The sequence below is a fragment of the Balaenoptera ricei genome, chromosome 10 (assembly GCF_028023285.1).
Source record: "Balaenoptera ricei isolate mBalRic1 chromosome 10, mBalRic1.hap2, whole genome shotgun sequence".
Lineage (NCBI taxonomy): Eukaryota > Metazoa > Chordata > Mammalia > Artiodactyla > Balaenopteridae > Balaenoptera > Balaenoptera ricei.
Genome location: NC_082648.1, coordinates 91,384,578 through 91,399,249, shown reverse-complemented (window position 1 = coordinate 91,399,249; position 14,672 = coordinate 91,384,578). Strand labels below are relative to the sequence as shown.

The 14,672-nt window shown below is 50.4% G+C and overlaps 1 protein-coding gene across 2 annotated transcripts in view; it reads right to left on the bottom strand.

Annotated features, from left to right (window-relative positions):
• Positions 1-14,325, bottom strand: part of ABTB3 (ankyrin repeat and BTB domain containing 3) — a 307,345-nt gene extending 293,020 nt beyond the window's left edge. For both annotated transcript variants that reach the window (XM_059936832.1, XM_059936833.1), the window contains exon 1: positions 12,705-14,325. In XM_059936832.1, the coding sequence (XP_059792815.1) occupies positions 12,705-13,848 (1,144 nt within the window). In that variant the 5' untranslated portion in view covers positions 13,849-14,325. The remainder of the gene's footprint in view (positions 1-12,704) is intronic.
• Positions 14,326-14,672: the final 347 nt, after the last annotated feature.

The following is a 14,672-nucleotide window of genomic DNA, read 5'->3' as shown; positions in this document are numbered from 1 at the left end:
CATCATCTCCTGTCTGGATTATTGTAAGAGCCTCCACACACTGGTCTCCCTGCCTTCCCTCCTGCTCTTCTAGAGTCTATTTTTGACCAGCAGCCAAAGTGATTCTTTTTATTTTATTTTATTTTTAAAGGAAGAATGGTATCTTCTTTATTTATTTATTTATTTTTGCCTGTGCTGGTCTCCCTTGCTGCGCGTGGGCTTTCTCTAGTTGTGGCGAGCGGGGGCTACTCTTCATTGTGGTGCACGGGCTTCTCATTGCGGTGGCTTCTCTTGTTGCGGAGCACGGGATCTAGGCACACAGGTTTCAGCAGTTGTGATGCGTGGGCTTAGTTGCTACTTGGCATGTGGGATCTTCCTGGACCAAGGCTCAAACCCGTGTCCCCTGAATTGGCAGGCGGGTCCTTAACCACTGTGCCACCAGGGAAGTCCCGAAAGTGATTCTTTTTAAATCCTAAGTCAGACCTTCAAATCCTGAGTCAAAATCCTGCAGTGGCTTCCTAGTTCACTGAGAGCAAAACCCAAAGTCTACAATAGCCTATGAGGACCTACCCAAGCTGGCTCCTAGGGACTCTCTGTTTTCCTGTCTTATCCCTCTTGGCTCATTCACTTCTCTCCATCACAATGGCTTCTTTGCTATTCCTGCCTCAGAGCCTTTATACTGGCTATTCTCTCTGCCTGGAACACTCTTCCCACAGATACTCACATGGTAAATCCCTCACCTCCTTCACCTCTCCCTGCACCAACATCACATTGTCAGTGAGACCACCCTGATCACACTATCTATAATTACAACCCACCATCACCAGCCCTCCAGATCCCCCTTACTCTGATTTATTTCTTCCATGGTAGATATCAACTTCTAACATCCTATAGTATTCACTTACGTTGACTGTTTAGGGTCTCCCTCCACTAGAATGCAAGTTCTATGAAGGCAAGAATTTTTGTCTGTTTGTGCACTGATGTACGCTAAGTGCCCAGAACCATGCCTCTTCCATAATAGGCTCTCAATAAACATTTTTTGAATGAATGAATGAATGAATGATTATCTTGCAGCTTACAGATCACTTTCACATCTGAGGACTCATTTGAGCCTCAAAACTCTACTGGTTTTTTTCAGATAAGAAAACAAGCCCAGAGAGACTAAATTGCTAGCCTGAGATCACACAGCTTGTTCCACAGTGGGTCTCATGCCCTCCTCTTCTGTCCTTAAACACTCAAGTGCATCTGATCTGACCACACTGGTGCCAATCTCTCCAAGGCCCAGGCCCCTCCTGCCTCCCCAAACTCATACCCTGGCTTGCTGGGGACCGCATTTACAGGCTCAGCACACAGGATGCTTTCCCCTCCACCCCCCAGAGGAGCATTTGTACACTTTTACTCAAATGAACTCATATCTGGTTTCTAGGGACCATGTGACATAGACATCAGCTTCCAAGGCCAGATTCTAACCCCAAGACCCTCCTCCCAAATACAGGAGGGACACTGATACGCTGCCCACCCCCAGCCTTCTGTGAACACACATTATCACCACAACTGGACATTCTGTAAGGAATGAGGGAGGAGGTGTGGGCAGCAGGGAGGGGAGAGAGACACTGCAAATCAAGAAGAGGTCCTTCTCGTTCTTTCTTACCAATCAGAGGCTGAAATGTGAGGTCACAAGTACAACTTAATAACTGCTTCTAGTCTCCTGCTGAGAAATTTCTTTCGGGCCTGAGCCCCAGGAACAGCTACAGTAGCTAGTTTATTTCTGTCTCATCCATCACACTGAATTGAGTATCTGCTCATGATGGCTTTTTTGCACAGGCTACTGGGAAACCCGAGGGCAGCAAATCCTGGTTTTCAGGTCTTCAGACTCCAGGACCTATACCAGAGTCCCCCCTGGGACCCTGGTTCTCCGACTCGCAGATGGCAAATTGTGGGATTTCTTGGCCTCCATAACCACGTGAGCCAATTCCTGTTATACCTCTGTTTCTTTGAAGAACCCTAACACAGGGGTAAACACTCAATCAGTATTAGCTTTTACCATTACTAAGTGCTGGTAATGGTTTTCCAAAGTGTTGTGCCTCTTTTGACACTTGTAACGTTGTATGAATACCAGAACCTGGTAGTATCATGATTTCCCATTCTTACATGAGAAAACAGGTTCAGAGGGATCGCAGCCTGTCCAAGGTCGCACAGCATGGGTACACCCTGCTACACCTGTGCCGAGGTCTTCCCACTCACTGGAGGACTCGTCTCCCCTCCTGTACCCCCTCCTCCCCCACCAGGCTCCCAGCAGCCCCCAGAGGTTCCACATGATGGGGCCATCAGAGGCCATGAAATCACCAGCTTGCTCTTGGTCTGTTCCTTAATCCACGGCTCTTGTGCTGGGAGGAAGGAAGACTCGGAGCAGCAACCAAATCAGCAACAGCAGTGGAAGCAGGTGGGGAGGCGTGGAGGAGGTCGGGATGCAGAGAGGCTGGGGCCCCACCCCTGGCCCCTGGAACTGAGCCTTTGTTCCCACATCTGCACCAGCCTGCCCCAGGGATCTGAATATGAAGCATCGAGAGACTCATAAACTGGCCCCCAAAATGGCAGCTGCAGGACGGAGCGAGCAGGAGTGGGGGTGAGGGTAGGCTTCTAAAGACAGAGGAACAGATGCAGAATTCGGAGACGCTGACACGCGGAGGAGATGCCTGGCCCTTCTCCCCTGCTGGCCCTGATGGCAAACTCCAACATGGGAGGAGAATTTTGAGTCTTAACCCCAACCCCACACCGGGCCCCAAATGTCTAGTCTCCCCGTGCTGGCCACAGACAGCCCGGAAGCACAAGGGAGGGGCAGCTGGACTCAGCCCGCATCGGAGGGGGCTTTGTCCTCGGGCTCCATGAACCACTCCTAAGTAGGTCCTGCCATGGGTACAGTTTTATATCTGGGTGATTCTTTGTGAATAAACTAAACGTGCCTCAGGCCTGCAAGCTGCATGAGGGCAGGAACCATGTGTAGTTTTGCTCACAAGGGTGAACCCAGGCCCTAACCCTCAAAGTCAGCCAGAAAAAGGCTGAAGGGGCTGAGGGAGGAGGCAGAGGGAGGGGAAAACCATGTATCCATGTATGCTCCCCAGTACTTGACATTTTAGAGGTATCGAGAGACAGAGAGACAGAGAGACAGAGAGAGAGAGGGAGACGGAGAGAGAGAGAGAGAGGGAGGCAGGAGGTGATCTGTGTGTGCGCGTTTCTCACACACATCCTGAGCCCCTGGGTGGCACTGTGAGCTGGGATTAGGAAGAAACAATGGCACACGCTACCCAAGAACCCCCACTGAATCCAAGCAACCTCAGCCTCCTTAAGGTTCCACTCACCCTGTAGAGCTGCCTCTCTGATTTGCTTTCAGATGTTAATGCACTGGGGAACCACTAATTTGATTCTACCTTCAGCACACCTGATCTGCACAGTAATTGCTTTCCTTGGCCCAAGCTAATGGAGACCTCTGCAAGCTTCCAGACTAGCATTCCCTTCTGCTGTGAGACGTACGTATAGTAAAACCCGCAATGTTACACCCAGGTGGCAAATTAATCTCCAAAACTGCTGTCTGTCGTCAAAGCAGCCTCTCACCCCACTCTGCCTCCCAGGAGTGATCTGGTTTGGAGGAGACAATGCATCACAGTGGAGAAGAGATGGGCTAAGAATCCAGAAACCTGGGGTACTGGTCCAGATGTGCCATGTGACCTTGTGACCTTGGGCAAGGCAGTATCTCGCTCTGGGCCTCAGTTTTCCCATCTGTAAAATGTGAGAGTTGAACCAGAAGCTCCGTTGGGATGAGGCGTGGCTCGGGTGGGAGGAAGGTGGAATGTGAAGTCCCTCAGGCTCAAATTCAAATCCCTGCTCTGACATTTCTTGTCTTAGCAACTCTGGGAAAGTTACTAAATGTTTCATAGCTTCAGATTCTTCTTGTGTAAGATGGAGGTGATAACAATACCTGACTGGCTTTCCCACATTCACCCTTCCCTTCCTGTCTGCTTTCTGTACTGCAGCCAACATGAGCTTTTTAGAACACAAATCTGATCACAGCATCTCCCTCCTTAAAAGCTTCCTAAGGCTCTCCAGTGTCCTTGGGAAAGACAGACTCCTTAATCTGGCAGATGCTTAGTCCAACCTCTAACCAGCTCCACTCACTTGGTTCTCCCATTCCAGCCACACTGGCTGCTCTCCTCCTTAACGAACTCCCTTCTGCCACAGGCCCTTTGCACATTCTGTTTGCATTCATGGAGTACTCTTCTACCTTTTCAACCAAATACACCATTCTTCAACCTCACTCAAGCCTCACTCTTCCTTGCTTCCTTTCCTCACTCCTGACTACATCCAGAGCCTCAGTAAAGACTCTTACAGCCCCATTCATCTCTCCTTTGTAGCTACTGTCACAGCTGTAAATTTACATCTGCATGATTGTTTGATGACAAAACTAAGTCCACTACAGGCCTGCAATCTCCATGAGGACAGAGACCATGTTACTTAACATCTAACACAGTGCCTGTAGAAAAAGTCTTAATGAACATAATAAAATCCAACAATGCCAACATTTATTAAGCAATTTCTACATGCCAGGCACCTCCCAAAAGCTCTAAGAATTAGGTTTTATTATTTTTCTCATTTAACAAAAGAGAAGACTGAGTAACAGAGAGGTTAGGTAACTTGCCCAATATCACACAGCTAGTGAGTGGTCAAATCATGTAAGTCTGGTTACTGGCAAACTATTTAAAACCTTTCACTCAATAAATGAAGCAGGGTGCAGGGAACAGATCTTTAAGCAAGGAGGCTGGCACTTCTTAAGCACTTAATAATAATAATAATTGCTAACAGACAGTGAGTTTTTATGATACGTTCAATATTATTCTGAGGATTTTACATAAATTAACTGATGCTCCCAATGACCCTCGGTGGTGGAGGGGGGAGCACTACCATTATCCTCATTTAACAGATGAGGAAACTGAGGCTCAGAAAGATGAACTGGCTTGCCCATGGTCACCTGGCTTATGGGTGGTAGAGACTTGGTCCACCTAATTCCAGAGTCTGGGAAAACCCAGTCTGTGATTCTCAGGGAGGACAGATTCCCCACCAAGCCTCAGATTTCTACATTCAGTTCTGGTAAGAAGGCCTGAGCTCCTTCTGGCACTGAGCCTACCCAGCTAGACAGGATATGGAAGGAGCTGTCCCCTGGAGGCCACAAAGCCACTCGCTGCTCCGGGGTCTCGGCTGAGGAGGCTACTTAGCAACGTCATGGACACCTGGGCAGTGACTCACGGGGCAGCCAGGGAGGAGGAAGCCAGCAGGGGCTAAAGAAGACCTATGACCACGTATTATACGAAGGAGGATCATCACGCATGACCACCAGTGCCAGGGCAAGCCCTGCTTCCACGGCACACGCTCCTCAGGCTGCCCTGGAGGCCATCTGGGATGCTCTCAGAGTCTCATCTGAACTGGATTTCACCACCGTGCCACAGCTGTTCAGAGCACAGGCTCTGGACCCCAAATTCCAACTCTACCCTTTAGTAGCTATGGCATCTCGGACTGGTCACTGAACCTGTCCGAGGCTCAGTTTCCTCCCCCCATAAAATGGGGATAAGAAACACTCACCTCACAAGAACAGTGTGAAGATTAAATGAGCTAATGTGTGTGAAAGGCCCCGTACAGTACCCAGCTCAGCAACTGTTAGTTCCCCCAGAGGATGAAATGCAGGGGGTGGCAGAGCGGAGAAGACAGGCATGTAGTACAATTTGCCTGGAGCACCCACTCTTTTGGATTCATATTTTAACCATGCCTGAGAGCTTCACACCAATTCGTTGTTAATCCATATAGCATCCCACTTCCAGAACAGGACGATAATAACAAGAATAATAAAGATAAAGGATAACAGTTAAGTATGTACCACGTACGAGACACTGGGAAAAACACTTTGCACCCACCATATTATTATTTTAATATTACTTTGATCTTCATAAACATTCCATAAGGCAGTCCAGAGCCAGACTGCCCCGGTTCAAATGTGACCCAAACACTTGCTAGCTGGGTCACCTTAGTCAAATTCTTGACTTTACTTCCTAATTGACTTCCTAACCTGTAAAATGGGAACAATAATAATAATAGCACCTATTTCATATAGTTGTGGTGAGGATTCAAATAGTTAATATATGATGGTGGAGATGTCCAGCACTCTACCAAAAATTGATGCCCCTCTAACAGTACAGATTGTGGCTGGGAATGGCTGCCTCGCCAGAGACCATAACTCCCAGCCTCTGATATCTAGTTGAGGCCACATGACTAAATTCTGGTGTTTGGAATGTGGAAGCAATTAATATACCCACATCCAAGACACTCCTATAAAAAATCCCCATCCTCCACACTGTTGCCCCCAGTCAAGGAAGCTCCTGGGAGTCACGTGTTCCAGAGGGCAGACCCTCCATCAGATTCCATGGAACACAGCGCCTCCCTCCCCTACCTTCAACTAGACTCAACATGAATGAGAAAACAACTTCTATTGTGTTTAGCCACTAAGATGTTAGGGTTTCTCTGATGCCACAGCTTGCATTATCCTAACTAATAAAGAAATTGACACCGTAAGTGGGTTCCTTACATATGTGGCATTGGCTTAGAAGTCAGATGGTGGGTTATGATGTTTGAGGCTGGAAAACTGGAGCGCCATGTTATACAGCAATAAAAGGTTTGGTTAAACTGTCACCTATGATAACTTAGAAGGCAGAACTCATGCCTACTGAGCCTGTAAGCGCTAGAGGAAAAAGGACTGAAAAATAATGGTAAGAGAGTTTGCTGCTTGTTCCTGGCTGAGTTTAGCAAGGTATTAGGGAAAGAGAGGATCTCAGGCATGAATTAGTCAGTTTGCAAATAAAACTGGAAAGGAATAGTGGAGACATGAAGAAGACAATATTCCTAGATCCCAAACAATAAGAGTAAAGACTGAGCAGACTTCTAAGTGAAATAAATATCAGATGAAGTGTATAAGCTTCCCACCACATAAGCCTGATGGCCTCAAGGTAGCTGTCATTAAGTTGAGTGAGGAATAGAGGTATGGGGTTAAGAAAGCCAAGAAATAATCCAGGCTTGAGAATTAGGTCTAGGAAATAACTTTGACTGCTGGCACACTAGACGTCATAGATGAAAATCCTACTAAGTTGTTGTGGGAATTGCTTTGGCAAAATCTATAAGCTTGGATTTTAAAAACCTTTTACTGTTAAAGCATTAAAACAATCCTTGGGCCCCTTAAAGTTCAAGGGCAGGAACTAGGTTACACAAGATTTAGAGCCTCAAGGAGGTCATATTCCCCAAGACCCACTTCAAGTGTGGCCAAGAGGAATAATGGACAAAGAAAATCCTGCCACAGGGCAGAGCCACGACCATGGAGGACAATGAACCAGGAAACTGCTTCCAGAGAGCAGAATCAGGGCTTAAGCAAGGAACCTCACCCACTTCCAGGGCATGGTCACACAGTGTCTGCTTGGCAAGATTTCATAACTACTAAGGGCCAGTGACTTCTGTGTGTCTTCCACTGTTGCCTTTTCCTTTATCCTCCAATGTGGTATATGGGCACAGAGGGGAAGATAATGAGTCTCTTTTAGCTCATGGGTCTCTGAACCATGAGAAGCCATATTCAATCCCATGGATAGGACAGGAATTCACCCAAAGATCTTGAACTTTAAGTTGGAAGCACTGATTGGCTAGAACATGAATATCCTCCCTTAGGGGAAGGGAAGCATGTTTTGTGTGTGAGAAGAAGGAGGCACATAGATATTTGGTGGCCAAGGGGGCCAGTGACACATCTGGCCAATGATATATGGGCAAAGTGATGAAGGCTCCTTTCAGGCTTAGCCCATAACACCTTTCTTAAGATCCTCCATACTCTCCTTCTTTCTCTACCTACTGGCTGGATAAATGTCCAAGAAAGGCCCTAAAGTCCACATATTGAAGATAAAGAAAGCACTCTCTCCATCAGTCTTGGTACTTAAATGACCCTCCAGCACCCTCCCACCACACACCTCCCCCAATCAGACTTTAGTGAGTAAGAAAGGACTTTCTATTGTGTTAAGCTCCTAAGATTTGGGGGTTGCCTTTTATAATAGCTAATGTAACGACAACAATTATAACATATAGCACTCTTCGAACAGTGCCTGGCACATAATAAGCACTATACACGTGTAGCTATTATTATTACAATACCCATTTTACAGACAGGGAAACTGCAAGTTATGGGTGTGTCTGACTCCAAAGTCAATTACTATTTTATATTTACCTCTCAGTAAATGATAATCAGATCCATTTTATAGGTAAGTTTGGTGTCTGGCTCAAGGTCACAAATAATAACAGACCCAGAATTAGAGGTCATTCTTCTATTGAAAGGCCATTAGCCACCCCACCCCTGACCCCAGATGTCCAGGTTGGTCCGCCATTGTTTATTTTGTTGTTATTTTTATGGTGTGTTTCAGGAAACATTCTACTTACAAATGCCCCAGCACTGAACTGGCAAATCTGAATAGAAAACCAAATAACCCTCCACTGACCCGAATTCCAAGTTTTAATTTACATTAAGCTAGTTAATTAAAAGCATGCTCTGTGAGTACAGACACTGACATGGCTGGCTGCTGAGATAGTTCTTTGCAGTTCTTTGTAAAAAGATAGTTTGCAGTTCTTTGTAAAAAGCTGGGTTTCTTCTGTGATGCTTTGGTCGAGCACAGCAACACTGTACCATGGAACAGCACGACAAGCTCCGGGGATGTGGACGGGGTGATGGGCGGGGCCGGGGGGGCAGGCAGCAAAACTGCTGAGTAAGCATTTAGTTTATGAACAACAGAAAAGCAAAAGACCTGAACACCAACTTACCCACCAAACCAGTGCCGGTGAGGCGAGGGCTCATGTTAATTAAAGTTTATAAAGTGATTGGGGATCCCAGCAATGAAAGAGATTATTCCAAATCCCCTTATTATTATTATCACCAGCCTGAATAATCTGTTTTTTAAGGAAGAGCCATTATTATCGAGTGCCTACTATGTGACAGTTGTTTTCACATATCTGATCTGATTTAATCCTTTTAATCACCCTATGTGGTAGGTTTGGGTTTTCTTCCTTTTTCATGTCTTTTTTTCTTTTGTAATCCTTACTGTGCAGATGAGAAAAACAAATTCAGCAAAATTAAGTCACTTGCTAGAAAGTGGCAGAGCCGAAATTTGAGGCTAGATCTTTCTAAGTGTAAAGCCCTTCTCCCTTTCATCACACCACACTGCCTCTTGCAGTCTTCCCTTCAAATTCTTTCTGTTTTTAAAACAAAATTTCATCCAAGGATGCCTATGGCTTTTTTGTTTCCTTTTTTTACTCAAGTGTAATTCGCAATACAGAGAAACACACATATCTTAAATTTACAATGCAATGCATTTTGACAAATGCAAGTACCCCTGAACCCACACCCCTATAGATAGAAGGGACATTGCTATCACCCCATGAGTCCCATGTGATCCGTTTCCTCATTCCTCGAGCCGTAGCAGCAGCAAATTAGAAAGGCGGACAGGTGCAGAGATGGCAGTAAGAATGGGCAACCAAGGTAAAAAGACTTGAAAAGATGATTCAAGGAACTCAGAATTCAATAGTTTCTTTCAGGATATCATTGTACAATATTACACAATAGATTGCTGAACTCAACAGGCATCTAATAAGCTCCAACTGTGTACCAGGCCCTCTCAGACTTGACAGAGGATATAAAAACGTGAAATCCAGTACTGCCCAGTTCATTTTAATAGGAACATATGGTGTGTTAGAACAGAAGGACTGTCAGGCAATCAAGGGCCTCGGTTCAACTGTGTAGGTAATGAAGGGCAGGGAGGATGGCCTGAAGGCAGGGGACTGATCTGTCACTAAAGAGCAAAACAGTTAAGTTGCCTGTGCCTCAGTTTCCTCCTCTGTATCAAGGGGATAATAGCAGTACTTTTTCAAGGGAATGTTGAAGAGTAAATGGGTCAATATATAGAGCAGTGTTGGATGCATGTTAGCTGTTATTAGCTTGTACCTCAGTACTTGTGCAGCCCCTAGATTTAGTAACTGCTCAATAAATATTGACGAACAAAGGAATTCACGAATGAATAAGTGAGGCTACTGAGTTAAAGGGGGAAAAAGATTATGTAAGGCATGGGCTCCTTAATAAAGCTTGCATATCAGAAAGAATGTCATGCAAAATAGTTGAAGAAATAGGTTTGATGTTTAATGTATGTTTCAAATACCTAAGAAATTAACTGTTCATTTCTTACCGCTTCCTGCCATTTTTAACAAGCCCAAGGAAAAGAGATGAAGAGATCACAATGAAATTACAGTATATCTCATACTAAGAGATGGCAAAGGGGCCCTGAAACCTAGGAGTTAAGCTCTGTGGTGTGGGAAATGCTGTGATGGCAGCAAACCCTAACCACCACACATTCACCCTGCCCCAAACCAGCTGTGCGGTCTTCTCCTTCCTCAAATTATACTTATTCCAAAAAGGATAAACACAAAATCTGTCTTTAAAAGATGTTAAAGATCATAAAAGTAAAACCAATTTGAAAAAATGCAGAGGCTACTAACAAAAACAGACAGAGCTACAAGAGGACCTGGGGGTGTATTACAGATCTAGGCCCTTATTTTATAGATGAGGAGACTGAGACCCAGAGAAGAAAAGTGAGTTATGACCCACAGTCATAACTTCAAGAGAATGGCCAAGGCAGAGGTGGAGCAGGGCACCCAGCATCCCAAACTGGAGCCCAAAGGGAAATGCTCCTTCTTCCCAAAGGACACACAGGAGTGGGAGGAGATTCCAGCAGGTAACAGTCTGGGGGGCCAGTAGATTGTAATGGGGAGGTAAGAACAGGAGTGGTGGGCGCATGCGGAGGGAAGAAAATTACGCCTCTCTGCACTTTTTATTGGGGTAGGGCTTCAAACAAAGAACTGTCCTGTCCAAAGCTCCTGGGTTTTGCAGGTGAATCCTCCTCCTCCTCCGGAAGAAGCACACACAAAGACCAATGCCTTCTCCCAGGTGTTTTCCATCTCATCAGGAGTTCACGGGTGGAGGTGGGCAGGCACGGGGAGCCTCACAGGTACCCTCCCTTTAGAGGTTTAGCCCTCTACTGGCAGCAGAGGGGGAAGGGCTCTGGCAAAGAGGCCGGAGGAGTCTTGGCGATCAACGCGGAAGTCGCCATCCTGCTCCCACCACACAAGCGAGCGCGCGCGCGCACACACGCACGCGCACACACACACGCTTTGCTTCTTCGTTCCCCTCCCCCAACGATGACCAAAGCCAGGTGAGGGGATTGACAACTGGAGGTTCTGTTTCCGAAGGGCTTCTGCAGGAGCTGCTTGCTTCTGCGCACACTCAGAGGCACACTTACATACACACGCACGGACGCGCGCACACAGTCTCTCCCAAATACGTGCACACTCCTATGCACACACTTGGCACCCCCAAGAGGCCGGGCCGCGCCCGCTGCATCTCTGCTTCAGCCCCGGGGAAACGACAGGCAGCAACATGAATGAAATCTGCCCAGAAAGACTGCATTTCAGCTCCAACCACGCAACCTCCAGCCAAACCGCCGAATATGTAACAAAGTTTTATTTCGCTTTTGGAGTCTCCAGTTACGCTTCTACCATTTCCTGTGGAAAATTGAAGCTTTGAAGTGTCTAACTCCGGCTTTCGCAGACAGGCAGGACCGCCAGCTGCAGCTCTCCAAAACAAGCGCCCCGGGCCCCACCCCTCCGCCACCAGAACTGCAGGTTCAAACCCACCCAGCTCCGGCCTTCAAAACAGGGGATGCGGGAAGGAATGACAGAACCTGCTGGAAACGACCTCTTAAACTGACAGTCCCTTCGGAACCCCGCCCCACTCCCATCCTGACCGGGTCCCTTGTGGCGCTCCTTAAGCCAAGTGGTGACGGCTGCACCTCCCAGCCAACGGACAGCGGCAAGAGGTCGGAATCTGGGGGGGTCTGCCCACTGCGCAGCAGCCACCAGCTGTGGGCTCTGGCCCTCAAAAACTGCCCCGGAAAAAACTCTGGACCTATAAGCCTTCCCGCTCCACCCTCTCCCCACACACACCTCTCCCCAACTGTTTCTAGGCCGAGCGAGCTCTCAAACATTCCGCCTTTACGGCCGCGGGGCCCTGCCTTCCTGCGCGCACCGACGGCGTCCCCGAGGGTGCGGGGAAGTATGCTAACCGGGCGGCGGAGGGCGGAATGCGCCTCCTCCCGAGTTCCAGGGAGCCAAAGCTCCTGCGCCCCGGTATTTGGCATCTTCAAGGTCAAAAATAAATTTAAATAAATAAAAATTTTAAAATGAAAAAACAATAACAACGAAACACAGGGCTCTGGCAGAAAGATGTACTAGGCGCAAATGATCGCACACCTGTCCCTCCAATGTGGTGCTGGGTTCTTCCCACTGCCTGCCTTAGGCAGCCGCTGCCCCGCCCCGAATCCGGGGCAGAACCGCGCCCTCTCGGACTTGGGACCCTACCAGCGGCGTAAAGTACGCGGATCCCGAAAGCAGGAGGGTCCAGTGTTGTTTCTAGGCGCCTCCAGCTCGGCGGTTCCCTCGGAGGCTTAAGACAGCAGCGGGCAGCCGGAAGGACGAGGGAGGGGGCCGGGAGGCAAACTTACGACGAGAGTTGGCCGGGTTGGGTGGGAGGGGGCAACACCCGCGCAGCCACTTACCGCTGGCGTTCTTCCCGCAGATGAGGTGCTGGTAGGGCTGCAGCAGGCCCCAGATCTCGGAGTCGTTGTTGACCGTGTGCTCCAGCGTCTCCACGGTGAACTTGGGCGCCTCGAGGAGCGCGTGGTGGTGGTGATGGTGGTGGTTGGCGGCGGCTGCCGGTGGGGCTGCGACGGCGGCGGCGGCAGCGGCGGCCGGCGGGGCGCAACAGCTGCTGCCCCCGCTGGCGCTGCTGGCTGCGCTGCAGGCGCCGCCGCTCGCCGCTCCCCCTCCCGGCGCCTCCCGCTCCTTATCCGCCACGGGGGCTGCTCCGGGGCCCGAGCCCTGACCCGGGCCGGAGCTGGAGCCCGGGCCCGGGCCGCTGCAGCTCCTGGGCAGCCCGGAGGCCACGACCCGCGCGTAGATGTCCCGGAAAAGGCTCTCCATGCAGGCCGTCAGGTAGATGGCTGCGTGCTCGTGGATGCGCAGCGCCACGCGGCTGTCCACCATCCAGCGGTACACGCGGCCCACGGAGAAGGTGAGGCCGCAGCGCGGCGATTTGCCGCGGCCCAGGCGGTCGCCACCGGCACTGCTCATGTTGTAGAGGGACAGCGCGGCCAGCGCGGCCGCCGTGCAGTGCGCCGCTAGGCCCCAGGACAGCACGATCTCCATGGCGCTCTGGATCTCGTACTTGGTGCACTTAGCGAAGCGCAGGCTCAGGCGCTGCGCCTCTTTGGCGATGCGTACCAGCGCCCGGCTCACCAGCGTCGACAGCTTGGCCAGCGCGTCTTTGGGTAGGCCGCCGGGGGCCACCGGGCCTGCCCGGGGATCCCGCGAGCGCAGTAGCAGCGCCTCCAGCTCCTGGAGGGTCCAGGGGACCTCGTCGAGGTCCGGCAGCAGCCGCGAGCAATGCTGGCCGGCGCAGTCTAGCCCCTCGGAGTCTTCCACCAGGGCAGTGTTGACAGTGTCAAAGCTGTTGTGCCGGCTGTGCATGGAGTCAGTTAGAGGCGGCCAGCAGCTCCCGCCATACGGGGACACCGGGTGCGAGTCGGAACAGCACAGGGACAAGTTGGAGGAGCGCACCGAGTCCGCCGCGCCACCATAACCCGAGTCCAGCGTCAGATCCTCCAGCGTCCGAACCACGGGCTTCTTACCTCTCCTGGCCATCGCTGCGCCACTTCATGCTGCGGCCGCCGGGGAGCCGAGGGGAAGCAGCAGCGAGGAAAAGCGGGCGCCGGGGCGCGGGAAGAACCGAGTCCGCGCCGCCTCGGCTCACTTTTCCACCAGCCGCTACTACCTACTGTTACTACTTTCGGATGCCTCCCCGAGCCGTCGCCGCTGCAATACGCAGGGCCGAGCAGACAGTCATCTTCCAGAGCCCGGGCCGGAGCTGGGACACGCTGAGGAGCGAGCGAGGCCGGGGGAGAAGCTCACGCCGGACTCGTCCCTTTCTTCCAAAATAAAATAAAACTGACCCGCTCCCCGCCGGGCCGGGCTGGGCGCAGAAACCACTGGGCGCCGGCCTCGGTGTTCGTAGGACGGAAATCGACCCAGAAGCCCGCGGCAGCACCTCTGCCGGCAGCTGGCTCTCGGCTTTCGGCTCCCCGACTCCCGGTTCCCGGCCCGGGGTTCGCTCGGCGCTCGCCCGCCCGGCACTGAAGCGCAGCAGCGACCGCAGCAGCTGCAAACCCTACAAAACCCCGCAAGCCCCGGGCAGCCCGAGGGGGCGGGCGTATGTAAAGCAGGGCCGGCGGAGAGCCAATGGGGTTGGAGGATGCTAATTACCTCTTTTTTTATTCCTCAGCTCCACGCAGCCCCGCCCCTCATACACGCCCCCGGCCCGTGACCGAGGCTCCATGAAGTGGGGAGCCAGGGCCTGAGAATTGGGGGACCTGTGGGAGTGTAGAGACGCAGATGCTACCCCACCCCTCTGCTGCTGTCCCTGCCCTTGAGGCTTCGGCTTTGATACCAGAACAGGAGAATGGTAGGCT